This window comes from Gracilinanus agilis, chromosome 2 (genome assembly GCF_016433145.1).
Source record: "Gracilinanus agilis isolate LMUSP501 chromosome 2, AgileGrace, whole genome shotgun sequence".
Taxonomy (NCBI): domain Eukaryota; kingdom Metazoa; phylum Chordata; class Mammalia; order Didelphimorphia; family Didelphidae; genus Gracilinanus; species Gracilinanus agilis.
The window spans coordinates 455,425,527-455,443,569 of record NC_058131.1 but is presented as its reverse complement, the minus strand read 5'-3'; the positions used below and the strand labels follow the sequence as shown (position 1 = coordinate 455,443,569).

Sequence of the window (18,043 nt, the reverse complement as noted above, 5' to 3'; positions counted from 1 at the left end):
GGGATCTTCTGGGCAATGAATTAATGAAAAAGCATTTATTAAGCTTTGTAAGGGCAGTTAGGTAGCCCCATGGATAGAGGGCCAGGCCTAGAGACCAGAGGGCCTGGGTTCAAATCTGCTCTCAGACACTTTCTAGCTATAACCCAGGGCAAGTCACTTATGCTCAGTTGCCCAGCCCTTACCACTCTTATGTCTTAGAATTGACTCCAAGATGGGGCAGCTGGGTGGCTCAGTAGATTGAGAGTCAGGCCTATAGATGTGAGGTCCTAGGTTCAAATCTGGCCTCAGACACTTCCTAGCTGTGTGACCCTGGGTAAGTCACTTAACCTCCATTGCCTAGCCCTTACCATTCTTCTGCCTTAGAACCAATACACAGTATTGACTCCAAGATGGAAGGTAAGGGTTTAAAAAAAAAAAGAAAATAAAAAGAATTGATACTAAGAGAGAGGGTAAAGATTATGAAAAAAAAAATTAAGCACTGCCTTAAATGATAGAGACACAAAGAGAAAAAGGAGATAAGGCCCTGTTTTGCAGGGGCTCATGTTCTAATCAGGGCAGATAGCACAAAGGAGGGCACAGCTATAGCAAAGGGAAAGGCCCTGGAGTCCTCAGCATACATTAGAGAGTCAGATGGCAATATCTGGAAGTCTGAAGAGTGTCATGGTGGCAGTGCAGCTGGGAAGGCAGGCAATCAAATTCTAAAGCTTCTTTCCTCTTTCTTTATCAAGAACTAGTGAGTGAAGATCCTTTTGTGGTCAAGTTGCAATTTGAGCCATCTGGACGGCCTGAATCCCCAGAGGATTATTATCTGATGATTAAAGAGAACCTCTGTGTAGCATGTGGCAAGAGAGAATCCTACATCCGGTAAGTTTGGGACTTCTTCGTCTGTCTGCCTCTGGTTCCCAAATGAAGTGATGTGTGGACAAGAGCAATGCAGAATTGTGGCCTTTTTCCCAGGACTGTCAACATAGCTGACAGTGTTGTCTCCAGTGACTTTCAGATATCTCATGGAGTTGCATAGTCCTTTGTAGGAAATTCTCCCTTGCTGCTGAAGAACTGTCCCCTGTCCCATGTTCACTTCATTTAAGAGGGAGGCTTCTCTTAGGTCCACCCTAGGGGAAGAATTCCTCAATAATGCAGTTAGATTAAGAAGTATCCCTGAAGGCTCCCTCCATTCAGGAAGGGAATAATGGACAATTTTTTTTTTACTCTCCTCTTCCTCACATCCTTTTCATCTATTTCTTCTTAGAGTGATCCTGAAAGCATTTCGAGTCTTGAATTTTATTTTCTAAAAGAATTTCCAAATTAATTAGTTTATTCTGGGTGGTGTGTCTTTTGGGGTTAGAGTTTTCATGTATTCTTTGACTGTGAGGTTGAGTCTGGGTAACAAACAATGTTTTCTTCTTAGTTTTGTGGTACGACCCTCCAAATATTACTTGAAGTCATCCTGAAAGGCGGGACAAATATTTATGGTGACCACAGAATTTCTCTAAAGAGTTAGAAAATGAAAGTGAATCTTAATGTTGTAGCTCTAGGGTCTTTATTTTACTCAGTCTTCCCTTAATGAAAGAAACTTGCTTTTTTTCAAGATACCAGGATATAATTACTTCATAGAGCTTCCTATAGTTAAGAAAGATGTTAAGAAAGACCTCTGTTTGAAGCATATATCCCCCTTCTGATATCTCCATCATGCAGTCATCATCTTCACTGAGAGGACATGCATCAGTTCTTGAAGTAGTCTATTATGTTTCAGAACAATGCCAATCATGGGCCAAAGCAGTAAGCCCCAAGTAACTGCTACCCATTAGTTCAAGGTCTGCCCTCTGGGCTAAGCAGTCAGATATTCCCTTTTCCAGGAAGAGATTGTACACTGCGTAGTGCTCTGAAAAAGTGATTTTAAAAAGAAAACTCAGGGTGAACCTGTTAAACCTGTTAATCTTATACTATGTACTCCATAGCTTCTCATCTTTCTTCCCTAAATGTTAAAGGCTATTAAAAAACATTTTAATTCTTCCAGTGTTTTCTCTCATTCACCCAACATTTACAGTTGTTAAGCAAAGAGGACAAAAAGACCTTGGAAAAACAACCAGCCCCTACTCTCAAGGAGTTCTTCTCACTGGCCTATGTAGCTCCAGCATAATGAATGAATGAAGTCAGATAGGAAGTTATCTGTACTTTAGGACCCACATATTGGCAGGGTAGTTATAATTATGTCTGAACTTTCACCGCATATTAAAGTTTGCAAAACATTTAATGTGATGATCTTTTTTTTTCCTCACAATCCTGTGCTGTGCTGTGAGGTAGGTACTTCAAGTGTCATCTCCATTTTACAGATGAGACAAGTGGCTTGCCCATGGCTGCCTACCTAATAAATGTAAGGCAGGATATGAATACAAGTCTTCCTGGTCCCAAATCTTTTCTCTCTTTCCATGATCCCATATTGGTTCTAGGCACATTGAATAGCAGTTTATTACCTGCTTTAGGCAAATCATTCAGGGCTTCTTTGTGGGTTAGAGCTTAGAATAGAAACTAAATGGTCAGATCCTTCATCCATTCTTCTAGATTGTCTTTGATCTAGACACAAATGAAGAAATCTAGAATCCTGGCATAACATATATTAGTGATGAATGTTTTTGGGGGGGCTCTTTTCAGGAAGAATGTAGTTCCCCATGAGTACCGGAAACACTTCCCCATTGAGATGAAGGACCATAATTCCCATGATGTGTTGCTCCTCTGTACCTCCTGCCATGCCATTTCGAATTACTATGACAACAACTTGAAGCAACATCTGGCTGAAGAGTGTGAAGCTCCCATTGGCTCTGAGGAGGGACTCCGCTTGCTGGAAGATCCCATCCGTCGTCAAGTGCGCTCTGGGGCCAGGGCCCTGCTCAATGCCAAGTCCTTGCCTGCTTCCAGAAAGGAAGAACTCCTACAGGCAATCAAGGAGTTTTTTAACACAGACACTGTCTCACATCAGATGCTTCAGGAAGCAGCAAATTTGGAAACAAGGTATAAAGTTATGGTTGGATTGGGGAAGCACTTTTTAAAAGTAAAACTGTTACTTAAACCTGGTTAAAAATGTGACTTGTAGTTAGAGAAAGGGAATTATTCACACATGTATATATAGATAACTCCAAATATATATATAATACTTATTATACTGTTAAGTGTAAGATGCTCATGCTATTTTCTTATACTGTTAAGAGAAACATAATCATAGGTTATATAAAGTTGAAATAGATGATGGATTTTGAGAATCACTTTTCCAGAGGAAACTATGCTTCCACAGAGGCATCACCTCATAGCATTATGAGAACACCGTCTACTTAGGCTTAATCACATCATTGATTTAGATGAGATTTTAGAATTATTTCAGTGGGTACAGTAGATACAGAAAAATTCAAAAAATTAAATCAAAGTTCTTCTGGGTTAGTTACTGGTTTTCTCTGCTGAATCTCATTTAGTAGCACAAAGTATTTAAAATTATTACATTTCTAAGCTTCTAAAATCCCTCTGATCCTACAGCCTGTTTTTTAGTCTTTTCTTTCTTTTTTTTTTTTTCTGCTTATTATTTTCTTAAATAATAGCACATTTACACAGTACTTTTTCTGTCAGTATTTCATCTATTATCTCATTTTTTAAAATTCTCAAAACAACTTATAAGGATAGTTTATGAAAAATCTACCATTTTATGGAAAGATAAACAAAGCCATTTAGAGGTAAAGTGTTTTAAACATGTGATAGAACATTGCACAGCAATTGGGACTGAAACAGAGCTATTGAAAATGAACCCCTTCATCCCTTCTTTGCAGAGTTGGAGTAGTTTGGGTTTGGGACATTGCCAGCCTTAGTTAATGTGTTGCTTAGTTTTCCTGAAATGCTTTCTCATCCCTCCTTCCTTTTTGAGTATAAAATAGAGGAGAAGAAGGATATCGTTGGAAATTAAGGAGAAGAAAAAACAAAAGATGTCAACAAAAATGTTTTTTTTTAATTCAAAGAAACAAATATTTTTAAAAATCAGGAAAAAGAAAAAAAAAGAAAAAAAATCAGGTCACTGAATGACTTCCTTTTTCTATAGAGGTAAATAAGAGTACTGGCAGGCTTCTTTGATTAAGTTTATGATGTGTTCCATCATAAAATGTCTTCTGTTTGAAGTTCTGTCCCCCAAATTCATCTTAGTAGGCTTGAATGGTTGAGATATTTACAACTCAGAAGAACATTTATTTGAGAAAAGACAAAAATGAGTTAGTGGATAACTTTGAAAGAGCAAGAACAAAAGTTCTACAAATATCTTTAGGACATTGCCTTTCCTAGACACATGAATTAAAGGGGTGTCATATTTAAGAACAGCAGAGACTAGTGCCATTTTTGTTGACATCTTTTGTTTTTTTTTTATCTCCTTCATTTCCAATGATATCCTTCCTCTCCTCTACTTTAAAATCAAAAAAGGAGGGAGGGGAATGAGAGAGCATTTCAGAAAAACTAAGCAACACATTAACTAAGGCTGACAATATCCCACACCGAAAGTACTCCATCTCTGCAAAGAAGGGATGGAGATTGCACTTTCATTTTCAATAGCTCTGTTTCAGTCCCAATTGCTGTGCAATGTTCTACCACATGGTTAAATCACTTTACCTCTAAATGGCTTTGTTTATCTTTCCATAAAATGGCAATGTTTTAATAAGCTATCCTTATAGGTTGTTGGGAGAGTTTTAAAAAATGAGATAAAAGATAAAGAAATTTGAAAATACTGATAAGAAATGGTAATATAAATGTATGCTATTAGTATTTAAGAAAATAATAATAAGCAGCAAAAAAAAAAAAAAAAAAAAAGAAAAGGGGGCAGCTGGGTAGCTCAGTGGAGTGAGAGTCAGGCCTAGAGACAGGAGGTCCTAGGTTCAAAACCCGGCCTCAGCCACGTCCCAGCTGTGTGACCCTGGGCAAGTCACTTGACCCCCATTGCCCACCCTTACCAATCTTCCACCTATGAGACAATACACCGAAGTACAAGGGTTTAAAATAAAAAAAAAAAAAAAGAAGAAAAAAAAAAGAAAAGACTAAAAAACAGGCAATAGAATCAGTAGGGCTTAGAAATGTATTAATTTTAATTTGTGCTACTAAATTACTAGGCTTGGATGGCTGAGATATTTACAACTCAGAACATCTTTTTGAGAAAAGACAAAATGAGTTACTGGATAGCTTCAAAAGAGCAAGAAAAAAATATCTACAAATACCTTTAGGACATTGCCTTTCCTAGACACATGAATTAAAGGAGTGTCTTGCTTGAGAACAGCAAGGAGATTAGTGCCACTGGGTCATAGAGAAGGTTGGGAATGGAATGGGGAGGGGGTTATACATAACTCCCCTGGAATCTGCAGGAGAAGGAGAGATTTTTTTTTTGGAGTATTCTTTTAAAGGAGATGGAATTTCTTTTTAGGTAGCACTTCTTTAATCTTTAAGACATTCTTGAAAGTAAGAAGGTGGCAGAGATTATTCTCTGTGATTGCTGTGATAGAAATACTTGTGTACATAGCTTCTGTGCCTGTTTCTAAGGAAGAAGGCCATATAGAAATGAACCATAATTTTCTACACTGCATAGGCTACTTTCTTGTCCAAACCAGATTTTGAACACGGAGTGAATGTGGGCAGATTAACAGCTTATAAATTACTGTTTAGAATGGATAAACTAGGGGGATGGTGGGTTGGCATCTTCCTGATCTGAAAATCCCCTGCAGGATGAAGATAAACTTAAAAAAATTTAACATCATAATTAGCTTAAAAATTTTGTTTGATCTCTATTGTTTTTATATTACCTTCATTTACAAATATATCTCATTTCTCTCTCCTACCTAGAGAGCTATCCCTTGTAACAAAGATTTTAAAAAGAGAAGAAAAAGCAGTTTTAGTAAAATTAACTGACACACTGGCCCAGGTTTCACATCCTCTCTTCACCCAGTCTAATCTCTGGTTGATACAAGTGTCCCAAAATGCTAGCTTTGTCCCTTTTGTCTTGGCAGAATTAACAATGAGAACTATGTTCCCCATGGACTGAAGGTGGTACAGTACTATGCAAAAGGAGGATTGTGCTCACTCATGAAGCTGGAGAGTCGCTGGCGCCAACACTTCTTGGACTCCATGAAACCCAAGCATCTGCCAGAGCAATGGTCAGTCAACCATAATCATGAAAATCTGCTCCGAAAATTTGGGGATAACTTGCTAATGGAACTAGCAGGTTAGTTTCTCTCCTGGAAGATGAAGATTGAGAGAATTGGGGAGGAAGGTGCTTTTTTAAATTCTCCTTCCCAGCTGCTCCATTTGGGAAAGCATTAAATATTAGAGCTTCTTGTATTAAAACTCAAAAAAACTAATCTCTGCCTTTCATGAGCCCCCCTGGTGTGGCTAGGCAGAACTTCCTAAAGATGACTTAATGGTTTTTCATTACTAGTTGGGCAAGGTCAATTTGTCTTTTCCTTGCTCTTATTTTAGTGGACAAGAAAGGCTTTTCTTTGAATTTTTCTTTCCCTCTTCTTACCTTCTGGAGACAAAAAAATAAGAGAATGAGGTTCACCTGTCCAAAGAGCCTTGAGTTTTTAATCCATTTATTCCCAGTCTAGTTCCTTTGGTCCCTATACAAAAGAGGTGGGGTTGTGGTCAGATTTCCAAAGTCAATCATTTCACAGCTGATAGGGAACAAAAATTTTTTTCTGAGGGGCTAGATTCATTGTCTCCATTTCATTCTTGAAATCAAGCATCCCATTCTGAATGAGTCTTATGAGACCCATCAGTTTGCTAGTGCTCAAAATAGTAGCTTCTCATCAACTTTTTTCACTCTGATACTGGAAGGGAATAATTTTTTTGCCCAGACTTTTTCATTTGGGAGAAAAGAGAGGGGGGATGGGAGTCAGGGTTATGGCTCCTTGCAGACATCAGGAAATAACCTAAATAATTTGCTCTGCTTTTCTTATCCTGCTGTTCCCTGTATTCATTACCCAGTCAGGTTGATGATGCAGCCCTTTTCTGGTAAACAGACTTCCCCCTTTCAGAATTACGGTGAAGTTTCTGCATCACTCCTCCTCCTTCACCTCCCACCCCCATTTGCATCACTGACATCTTTTTAACCCCTGATTTATCTCCAAATCCATTTGGTCGGGTTGCAAATGTTTAGAACCCTAAAATAACTACTTGTGATACTGATAAGAGTGTCCAAAATGCAGTCATTAATAATTGTATATTTTTCTAAAATACTAAGATAGCTTGCTGTGTGCTTCAGTGGCTTCCAGCAGGCTTAGCAAGAAAATATGTGACCAGCATCCAACAGAATGTATGATTTTGTAATTGTCTCCATGTTGGTGATGGTTGCTCTAACATTGACAAATAAAAAACTTTTCTAAATATAAAGCAAATAGATCCTAGATTTCTTAATTAAAAAAAATTTATAGAATACATTTTTTGAGAGGGATGTGAAATCTAGTCCCACAGATTCATCACACCTGCCTGTGTGAGTATATACACACTCACTCAGACATGGCTTTAATAGCATCATCCCATCCCTCCCTCAGTATCCTCACACTTCCCTGGATATCTGCATCACAAACTCAAATGCATGTTCAATTCAGCCAGGCACTCCCAGGGGCTTGAATGGGAAAGCCTTGAAAAGGACTATAGCGCCCATCAACCCTGCCCACTAGTGTGGTTACCCAAAGAAGTTACTCAGGTTCTTGTTACCACCCTGCTGTCTTGGACCTGGGTGTGGAGAAGGAAGGAATTGGGGCAGGAGAGATACCCAAAGTGATTGTAGTCCTCTCCTCCAGCAGGGGTTGCTCTTCTCAACGGGGAGAAAGAGAAGCTGGTTCTTTCTCCTCTCCAACCTTTTTCCTTCAGGTCCAATAAGTTTATCCTGAGCCTCCTTATCAACTTGTTATCAAGGCTGACATTCTATCCCTCCTGCCTCCATGTTCAAACCAAATCCTCCAGGAAAAAGACAGACACTTCTTATCCAGCCCACACATTTTCTACCATTGTCTCCATGGTCATCATTTCTGTGGATTCAGAGATTTCCCTCCTCTCTCCTTTATTTTTGTCCCTTCTCTGTACCCCCCTTCCTGTTTTCAGAGCTTCTGATATTTTGATTTTATATAAGATACCTATTTCCTTTTAAATAAAGGATAGAGCTAGGTTCTCTTTATAGAGAAGCAATGACAAATTTCCCATTTTGGGATGACAAAAGTATAATACCAACAGATTAGTTACTGATTGGGAGTATTGCAGTCTTAATTAACTCCTTTATCTTTGTCACAGACAGAGATCAAATGGCAAAACCTGTTCCACAGAAATACCCATTTTAATCCACTGATTTTAGGCTCAGAGCTACTTCTTCTTCCACTTCTTAAAAAATTCTTACCTTCCTTCTCAAAATCAACACTGTATTGGTTCCAAGGCAGAAGAGTGTTTAAGGTCTAGGTAAAGGGGATTAAGTAATGTGCCCAGGGTCACACAGCTAGGAAGTCTCTAGACCTGGTTCTTAATCCTCTGAGCCACCTGATCACCTGTCTACAGATCACTTTTCATTCAGCTTTCTATAATCACATCTTATTTCCTTGCCTAACGTTTTGGCTTGCCATTTATTTTCTTCCTATAATTTGTTTCCTATTGTTTCCTACTTTTTTGAGAGATTCAGGAGCAGCTCCAGCTTTTTCATTATCTGTATCATGTCTATACATGACTCGTTTTTCCTAGTAAAAATCTAAAAATCAATTGAGAAGATTTATGTAAAGCATTTTAGTAGTCTTCAAGCACTTTACCTAAGAGCACTATTACTACTAATAGTGCAAGTGGTAATAGTAGTAGTGGTAACGGTGTTTGTTGTACTAGTAGTTAGAAGTTAGTAGTTATAGTAGTAGTTGTAGTTAGTAGTAGTAGGTAGTTAGTAGTAGTGGTAGTAATAGTGGTAGTGGAAAAGTAGTAATAAAAAGGAAAACTAGGGCTGAATTTGGGTTCGTTGCTTCAGGAGCTATTACACAGATCTATAACATCATTACTTTAGTAAGTCTATTCATAAAATTACTGTCTCAGAGTTGGGAGTCATCTTACCATGCCAGAATAGGCTGCCATTATAGAATTATAGAATCCCCGAGAAATTTCTGGCCCCCATTCAAAGGCCTCCAGGGAGGGGGTTTCACTACCTCATGAGTTAAGTCATTATACTTTTTAGACAAATATAATTTTTTTTTAAACAATTACCTTCCATCTTGGTGTCAATACTGTGTATTGGTTCCAAGGCGGAAGAGTGGTAAGGGCTAGGCAATGGAGGTTAAGTGACTTGCCCAGGGTCACACAGTAGACAAATATAATTTTTGATGTTTTTTTCTCTCATTATTAGGTGAAATCTACCTCTCCATAGGCACTAAGTTTCAGTTTTGTCACGAGTCAAATGGAGAAACTGTGACTTGGCCACAGTCACTTTTCTAGCAGATATAGGCTGACTTGATCTCAGTTGTCCTGACCCCAAAGAACAGTGCCTTTTTTTTTTTTTTTTAAAGTCTTACCTTCTGTCTTGGAATAGAATATTGTTAAGGGCTAGGCAATGGGAGTCAAGTGACTTACCCAAGGTCACACAGCTAGGAAGTGTCTGAGTGTTTGAACCCAGGACCTCCCATCTCTAGGTTTGACTCTCCATCCACTGAGCCATGTAGCTGGCCCCAACAATGCTTTTTACATTATATTCTGCCACTGTAACTTGAGGGCTGCTGGAAGGCAATAAAAATTCTCATATTACTCCATTGCATTAAGACATTGAAAATGTTTAAAAATGCATTTTTTCCATTTTTTCAACATGATAACGTACCAGATCCCTTTCACTTACCTCAGTCTCTTAGTGAGAATGTGTTCGTCCAGTTAGCCAGTGACTTAGCAGGCTCCCCAGCACTGTGACAAGGCAAGGGGCAGGCGAATTTTGTTGGAGTACAGAGAAAGGAAAATCTAGATTGCAGAGATCTCTGGGGTATGAAATAAAGGCTACCATGTACAACTAAAAGAAATAAGATTCATATACACAGCAAAGTTTGGGTGGGGTTTCTTTTCCATCAAAACAGTATAGGAATGGGTCTGGTCAGCAGAACAGAGTGTGGTGACTTGCTTGATCTTGCCATGACCCCATGTGAGCAGACCTTTTTCTACTCTCAGATGACCAGAGTGAAGGCGGCGCCTGCAGTGTCAAAGGCAGTAAAGGTGTCAAGAAGGATGAGGTCTGAGAAAGGCACTGAGTAATGAACTGTTCAGAGAGAGGATGGAAATGAGCATTTATTAATCCCCTAATATGTACCAGGCACAGTACTTTGGCTCATTTGATGCTCCCAACAACCCTGGAAGAGGCTATTATTATTCCCATTTTATACTTGAGGAAACTAAGGCAGACAGAAATTGAGCCTTGCCCAAGTCTAGTAAGTGTCTGAGACTGGATTTGAACTGAGGTCTTCTCGACTCTAGGTCCAACCTTGCAAGTCCTAGCTGTCTCCCAAAGACAGGAGGAAGAGTATAAATAAAGACAATTTCTTTTTTTTTTTTTCTTTTTAGGTAAAACCTTTACCATCCATTTTAGAATCAATACTGTGTGTTGGTTCCAAGGCAGACAAGTGNGGGTCCAGCTTTGCAAGTCCTAGCTGTCTCCCAAAGACAGGAGGAAGAGTATAAATGAAGACAATTTCTTTTTCTTTTTCTTCCATAAAAACCTTTACTGTCCATTTTAGAATCAATACTGTGTGTTGGTTCCAAGGCAGACAAGTGATAATGTCTAGGCAATGACTTGGCCAGGGTCACATAGCCAAGAAGTGTCTGAGGGCAGATTTAAACCCAGGCCCTTTCCTCTCTGGTCTGGCTCTCAAAAAAGACAATTTTTTTCAAGTGATTTGGCTGAGACAGAGGGCAATGTAGGGCAAGAATACACTGAGGATATGATAGGGACTACGAGTGAAGGTCTTTTAGGGATAGAGGAGACTTGGGCAGTTGAGAGAAAGGGAGAGGGACAGAGAGGTAGAGAGACAGGGAAAGACAGAGACAGAGAGGAAGAGAGAGAGACATTGAGGGAGAGAGTCAGAGAAGGAGGGAGAGAGATAAAAACAGGAAGAGAGAAGGAGAGGCTGGGAGAAGGGAGAGGGAGAGGGAAAGATGTGATGGGAGAGAGAGAGAGGGAAAGAGAGAAGTGGAGGGAGTGAGGGAGGGAGGCAGGGAGAGAGAGACATTGAGGAAGATAGTCAGAGAAGGAGGGAGAGAGACAGGAAGAGAGAGAAGGAGACAGAGAGAGGGAGAGGAAAAGAGATGTGAAGAAAGAGAGAGGCACAGAGAGAGGGAGAGAGACAGGGAAAGGCAGAGACAGAGAGGGAGAGAGACATTGAGGGAGCGAGTCAGAGAGGGAGGAAGAAGGGAGATGGAGAGGTAAAGATGTGGTAGGAGAGAGAGAAGGAAAGAGAGATGTAGAGAGAGGGAGAGAGAGGGAAGGAAGGAGAGAGAGAGGGAAAGAGAGAAAGAGAAAGAGAGAGAGAGAGAGAGAGAGAGAGAGAGAGAGAGAGAGAGAGAGAGAGGAANAGAGAGAGAGAGAGAGAGAGAGAGAGAGAGAGAGAGAGAGAGAGAGAGAGATTGAGGAAGATAGAGAGGGAGGGAGAGAGAGAGAGGAAGAGAGAGAAGGAGCCAGTGAGAGGGAGAGGGAAAGAGATGTGGAGGGAGAGAGCAGCACAGAAAGAGGGAGAGAGACAGAGAGACAGAGAGAGAGAAAATGAAAGAGAGAGGAAGGGACAGAGAGGGAAAGAGAGACAGAGAGGAGACACAAAGACAGAGAGACAGGGAGAGGCAATGACAGTGAGAGATGATTGAGGGGGCAGGGACAGTCTGCTTGAGAAGATGGGAGGAAAGATTAAGGGGTCTGGTCTCTGCAAATAGAAGAGCCACCTAAAATGGAGGAAAAGGGTTGAATATATTCTAAGAGAAGATCTCACCAAATGTCCTTACTTTTCTCCATAAAATGAGACAAAGTCCTCAGCCATTGAAAGAAGGTAGTTGAGCTTTCTGCATATATCTAATTGTACTCCTTAGGGCTGCCATTTCTTGAATTTTTCTGTTACAGGGTAATCCTGTTGTCATTTTGGTAATATAAACTTCCCAATTGCCCAGCAGAAGTCTGGGTCAGCATGATTCATCATGATTTGTGATGCAGTTGCATTCTGCATTTGATATTTATTACATATGCTTCCTTGTTCCTAAAAAAAAAAAAAAAAAGTGATGTTTGGGCCAGAGAGCCTGGGCAGGGTTGGGATTCTCATGTGAATCTGTTAAATTCTGGATAAGAATCAGACATTTGAACTTAGTCAGCCAAAGGAAAGTAGGGGGAGGCTAAGCTGTATTTTTCTTTTTTGGGGTCCACTGAACTTTATTTGATTATATTCTCTTTGGCTCAGCATTTCCTTCTTTTGCAGGTTATTGGGTCGATACCTTCTTCACCCCACCACAGCTTTTTTTCTTATCCTTTCTTTCTATTTTTTATTTTTTTACTGTGGCAACTCTCCTAGGGGAATTTTGTTCACCATTTCTGTCAGAACTCCTCCCATCATTCCACCTCCACCCTGCCTAAACAAAGGAAGAAAGGGTAATTAGGTGAAGAGAGGAGGAGAGAAACCCCATAGTGATCTCCTTTAGGTGTCTGTGTTATGTATCTGATGTGGAGTGCACAGAGTAAAGGTTTCTACCTGTCAGAAAACAGTTCTAGTGTCTTAGCTCAGTTTGGCTTGGGCAAGGCAGTCTCTTTAGTTTAAAAATAGGGGCAGAGGAGAGTAGCACCCCCCCCCCCCAGCATTTCTTATATTATGAGGCTTTATAAAAATAGAGGTCAATAGTAGGAAGGATGCAGGTATGATCTGTGTCATTGTAGGATAGGAAAAATGGAGGGAAGACAGATTGGGCTCATTAATATTAACAAATATCCCTACACACACAGAATTAATTATAGTTTAAATACCAAAAAAATGGTAAGTAGTAGTTTAGATTTTTAACCACTTGCCAAACCTCTTTTTTTTCTCCATTGTGTCTTTGAGAGTAATTAAGAGTGGTAAACTGGTACAGTGGGTCCCCATGCTTTACCATTATTTAGTTTTCCTGAAATGTATTAAAAATTGGACTTGGTAGCCGGTCATTTAAGAGTACAAAAGTTTGGATGACCCAGATGTAAACACTCATCCATTTGGAAAAATAAGCCTCCAAGTCACAGAGTTTGTGAGCCATATGATGATATTTAAAAAGAAAAGTTGTTTATTAACTTGACCAATATTAACAAATATAAATATTTCAGATATAATCAAGAATAGAAAGAGGATTATAAATATCTCAAACTAGCAACTTCTATTAACAATTTCTCAATTTTTGTAAAGTATGTACTGAATTAACATAACATAAATTAACATAACTGCCCAGCTTGTCTATCTTTTGTATATTTTGAAATGTTTCATTGACTTTTTTTACATCACTGGAGATAATAGCTTATAATTTGTATTTGTATGGTAGTTTAAGGTTGGTAAAGTATTTCATATTATCTTAGTTGATCCTCTCAGTCTTATAAGGTAAGTACTATAGGTGTTGTCCCCATTTTACAGATGAGGACTCTGAGGCTGAGGGAGGCTCACCTATCTCAGATGATATTCAAACCCATGTCTTCCTGACCTTAAGTCCATGTTCTTCCCTCTGTGCTGTGATGCCTTTCACTATGCAAGGTGAATAGAAGCTGAATAGTACAGTGTCTCTGGTAGTACTAAGCCATAACGAATCAGCAGTGATCTCAGTTTTCTGAATTCTCATACGCAAATATGGAGACTCCTCTAATAACTTTAATTGCACTACCATGGTACACCTTTCCTAGATTACTTCTCTCTTCCATGCCCAAGGCACTTGTAGATTAGCATCAGGAGCCTTTGGGAAGAACAAAGCTGAATAGTATCTTGTTTCTTTGCATCACAATTTGATGACTAATATTTATAGCTACCAATTACACTCAAGAAATGGAGGTTTCTGTGAACAGTAGTAATGAGTTGACTTAATGTATACCACTGTATTAATGAAGAAAAACATTTTTAAAATAAACTATTCTATTTGTAAAGGACCTGTTTTCCCCCCTTGATTTTCATATGATGGATGACCTGATGAATAACAACAATAAAACAAAGTATAATTGAAAAAGAAGAAGAAAAAGTTATGAAATGGATAACTATGAGAAAACTCACTCATGGTGTGGGGGAGAGTAAGCAGAAAGCACAGGAGTAATACTAAGTCAAAACATCCTTTCATTCATTTCTGCTCCTCTATATCAGTGCCATGATAGGAATGTCCATGTGAAGACCATTTCCCTTCAGTAAATAGTAATCAGTCTTGTAGTGTACACAGGGAAAGTGTCCCTGCTGATTGATACTTAAGGCTGGATTATCTACAAAGCATCTGTAAAAGCAGCTTTATTGCTATACTGGCAGTTTCTTCTCTGTTTTCTCACTGGGTTGAAGGAGATTAAAAATTTACTGCTAAACTACTCTCTAAAAGCAGACTTGACAAAAAACTCTTAATTCATTTGAGTGAATCCATGCAATAGAAATTTTGCTGAAAATAGGAGATAAGCATCTGAGTCAGGAATTGGCTTATCTTTTGTCTTTTTATTCCCAGCATAATCCCTGGCACATAATCAACATTTGGCACATAAACAAACATGCTTATTGTTTTATTGAAATTCACTTTCAGCAGTCAAACTGGCCTTCTAACCTGCTTTTCTGGAAAGCCTATTTATTTTCTCCATTTTGCTTTCATTTCCTCTTCATTATGCTGGAAATTATGGAGAACTACTGACTTTCAATGGCTTTGTGTCTGAAATTACCCACTGCTTTTCTAAACAAAGTAACATACAAAAGTAAAACTGTCTTTCGTTTTCCTGAAAGACATTTGCTGGAGCATGGGACTACCATCTGAGCCAGTATTTCATGGGGTTAGTTCAGTCATTGTTGAGGATGGTTGAGTAGAATGTAAAGTTTACTGAATCTGGTGTTAGAAGATCTTGGTTGGAATCCATTTCTGCCATTACTAAGGCCATGTGACCAAGTTCATTTCTGCCATTACTAAGGCCATGTGACCAAGTTCATCTGTAAGACGAAGAGGTACCTAGACAGATAACCTGTAAAATCCCCTCCAAATTGATGATCCTATGAACTTATGAAAGAATAATAACATATATAATGCATGATATGTAATTATATAATTCATAATATTTTTTTTTTGTTTTTTATCCTGGGACTCCATTCTAGGAGCATAGGGCCACAACCAGTAGGCAATGGGACACACAATCGCTCAGGGTCACCCAGCTGGGAAGTCTCTGAGCCCGGACTTGAACATAGGACCTTTCGTCTCTAGGCCTGGCTCTCAATCCACTGAGCTAGCCCAGCTGCCCCTACTTTAGGTTGCAGTTTCTTTAGCAGATGTAGTTTTTACAGGGTGGGGTTGCTAGCCCCACGCCCAACCCTCCTCTTTTTTTCATCCGGGCTAGGGACCATCCTTGGCCCAGGAGTGGTAAGGGTGGGCAGTAGGGGTCAAGTGACTTGCCCAAGGTCACACAGCTGGAAGTGTCCGAGGCCGGACTTGAACCTAGGACCTCCAGTCTCTAGGCCTGGCTCTCAATCCACTGAGCCACCCAGCTGCCCCCAATTCATAATATAATATATCATAAAATATATAATACATAAAAATAATAGCTAACATTTATATACTGTTTACTATGTGCTAGGAACTGTGTGAAGTACACTTTACAAATATTATCTGATTCTTACAACAACCCTGGGAAGTAAATGCTATTATGCTCCCCATTTTGCAGAAGTGGAAACTGAGGCAAAAATTAAGTGACTTGCCTAGGATCATAGCACTAGTACATGTTTGAGGTAGGATTTGAACTTACTGATTTGAGCCTTACTGATTGTTGGCTCATGGTGCCACCTAGCTGCCTCCCATGATATATTCTGAAACAAGAACCAAGTTATATTTCTTACTTCCAGTAAGCTTCTAGGGAACAAACTTCTTTCTTTTCAAATTAGAAAGACTGCCTTTCAGATGGCTCCATACAGGTACATGGGATTTCAGATCATTGTGACGCTGATCGTCCCTTGCCTATTATTTCAAAAAATTTTTAGGGGATATTTGGCCATATCCCATTGGAACTGTTATAGAAGTAACCCAGTCAATTCCAGTAATCAACAGGTTTTTCTTAGGTTGATCTTTTATCATCTTTCATAATATCAAGTATGTATTGGACCACTTTCTTAATGAACCAGAAATGCACTGTTTAACCAGTTAATCTGTAACTCCTACCAAAACATCCAGTGCATTAGTCTTTTCTTGGGCTTAGAGATTATCCCCAAGTCAGCTAAGGGATCTCTTTTTGTTCCAGATGAAATCCCATTTATTATAATTATATTGTAATTTGGCCTCTTTCCTATCATAAAATACTCCCAATAACTCTTTACCTTCATCTTCTAAAGATTTTGTGGGAAAGTGTTATCCCAAATATCCTGGAATCTGCCACTTAAGGGGGACCTGAAATACTTCTATAGCTTGTATAGACCAGTGATGGTAACCTTTTTAAAGAGGAGGCCAAAGGAAAGGAAATGCTCATCTGTCAGTCTGTTTATAAGGCAACTCTTTCAAAGTTTCATTGTATTGTATCCAACTCATTGTATTTGTCAGATTAGGAATAATATTGCCCAGCCAGAAAGAACATTTCAGGGCACGGCATCTAGCCCGCTGGCCATAGTTTGCCCATCACTGGTATAGACTGTAAAAAATAAAATGAATATATAATGATAACTTTAAAAAATGGTTTTTATAAGATTTATTAGTAGTCTCTAGAAGTTAAAGCCATGTGCCATGCTAGCTTAGGCTACTCAAAAAGCCTGCCATTCCCTGCCACCACCATGCTGGATTAGAAGCAAAAAGAAAGAGTAACACCAGCCCTTCAATTTTATCCTCCTGTCTACGTCATCATATAAAGCAGGAAGCCAGTGGTCTCATGGGGAAATGATTTCCAATAACACAAGACTAGTATCAAACTCAAAAAGAAATGGATCCTTTAGGCTGCATATTGACTTGGAAAACCATAAATTAACATTATCTGTGTTTTGGTTTAAAATTGTTAAGCATTTCCTAATTACATTTTAACCTGGTTCAAACCACATTTGGAGTTCGATTCCTCTAAATAGAATCTTCTGAGGGAGCAGAAACCTCAAGGACCTGGTAACTGTACAGAAAAGGGAATCAAAAGGTGTTGGAGAGAGTTAATGGAGACTGTACCCCCAAAGTCCTCTGTTTTTATTAGATAAGTTTTCCTTATGGCCAGATGCAAGGAATCCTTGTCCTGGAAGGCTCACTCCTTTCTTGGGGGAGCACTGATTGATCAAACAGTCTCTGGGAGTTGGGATGCCCAACTTGGATAACTCGGTATGATGAAGTTATTGTTTTAGAAATCCATTTCATTTTTCATTGATATCAGCTGCCTGAGAACAGTAAGAAGATGGAAAAATTCAGTGTTTATCATGGCTACTGGCTCAATCTTAGACCTTATTCACAGTAAAATAGATGCCTGATTCAGAGGTAGTGATATAAGGGGTATCTCATAAGGATTTATAAGAGCTCTTCCTGGTAGCTGCTGTGGTCTTACATGGCACTCCAATCCCTTATCTTGAATAAGTATCAGCTGCAGTGAGGGTAGCACTTTGCTCAGAGGTCGCAGAAGAGGGTCAATATAATCAATTTGCCAATTACAAACAGGTCTTAAGAAATGAGATCATGTCATACTAATCTTTAAAAGTGGATGCTTTGACTGGCATGGTAAAATCATGGGGCAGAAATAGCTGCAATATAATCTTTGTTTTCTGGATCTTATGGTCATCTGCCTATCACATCATAATACTGACTTGCACATGCAAGTTGATCATGGACCCATTCCTCAGTCTCTACCTCTCTCATAAGAACATTGACTCAA

General features: G+C 39.2%; 1 protein-coding gene across 1 annotated transcript in view; it reads left to right on the top strand.

The window, feature by feature from the left end:
- Positions 1-18,043, top strand: part of LOC123237715 (exonuclease 3'-5' domain-containing protein 2-like) — a 102,570-nt gene that overhangs the window by 68,904 nt on the left and 15,623 nt on the right. The window contains exons 7-9 of the mRNA XM_044664810.1: positions 729-864; positions 2,653-3,009; positions 6,018-6,232. Coding sequence (XP_044520745.1) covers positions 729-864; positions 2,653-3,009; positions 6,018-6,232 — 708 coding nt within the window. The remainder of the gene's footprint in view (positions 1-728; positions 865-2,652; positions 3,010-6,017; positions 6,233-18,043) is intronic.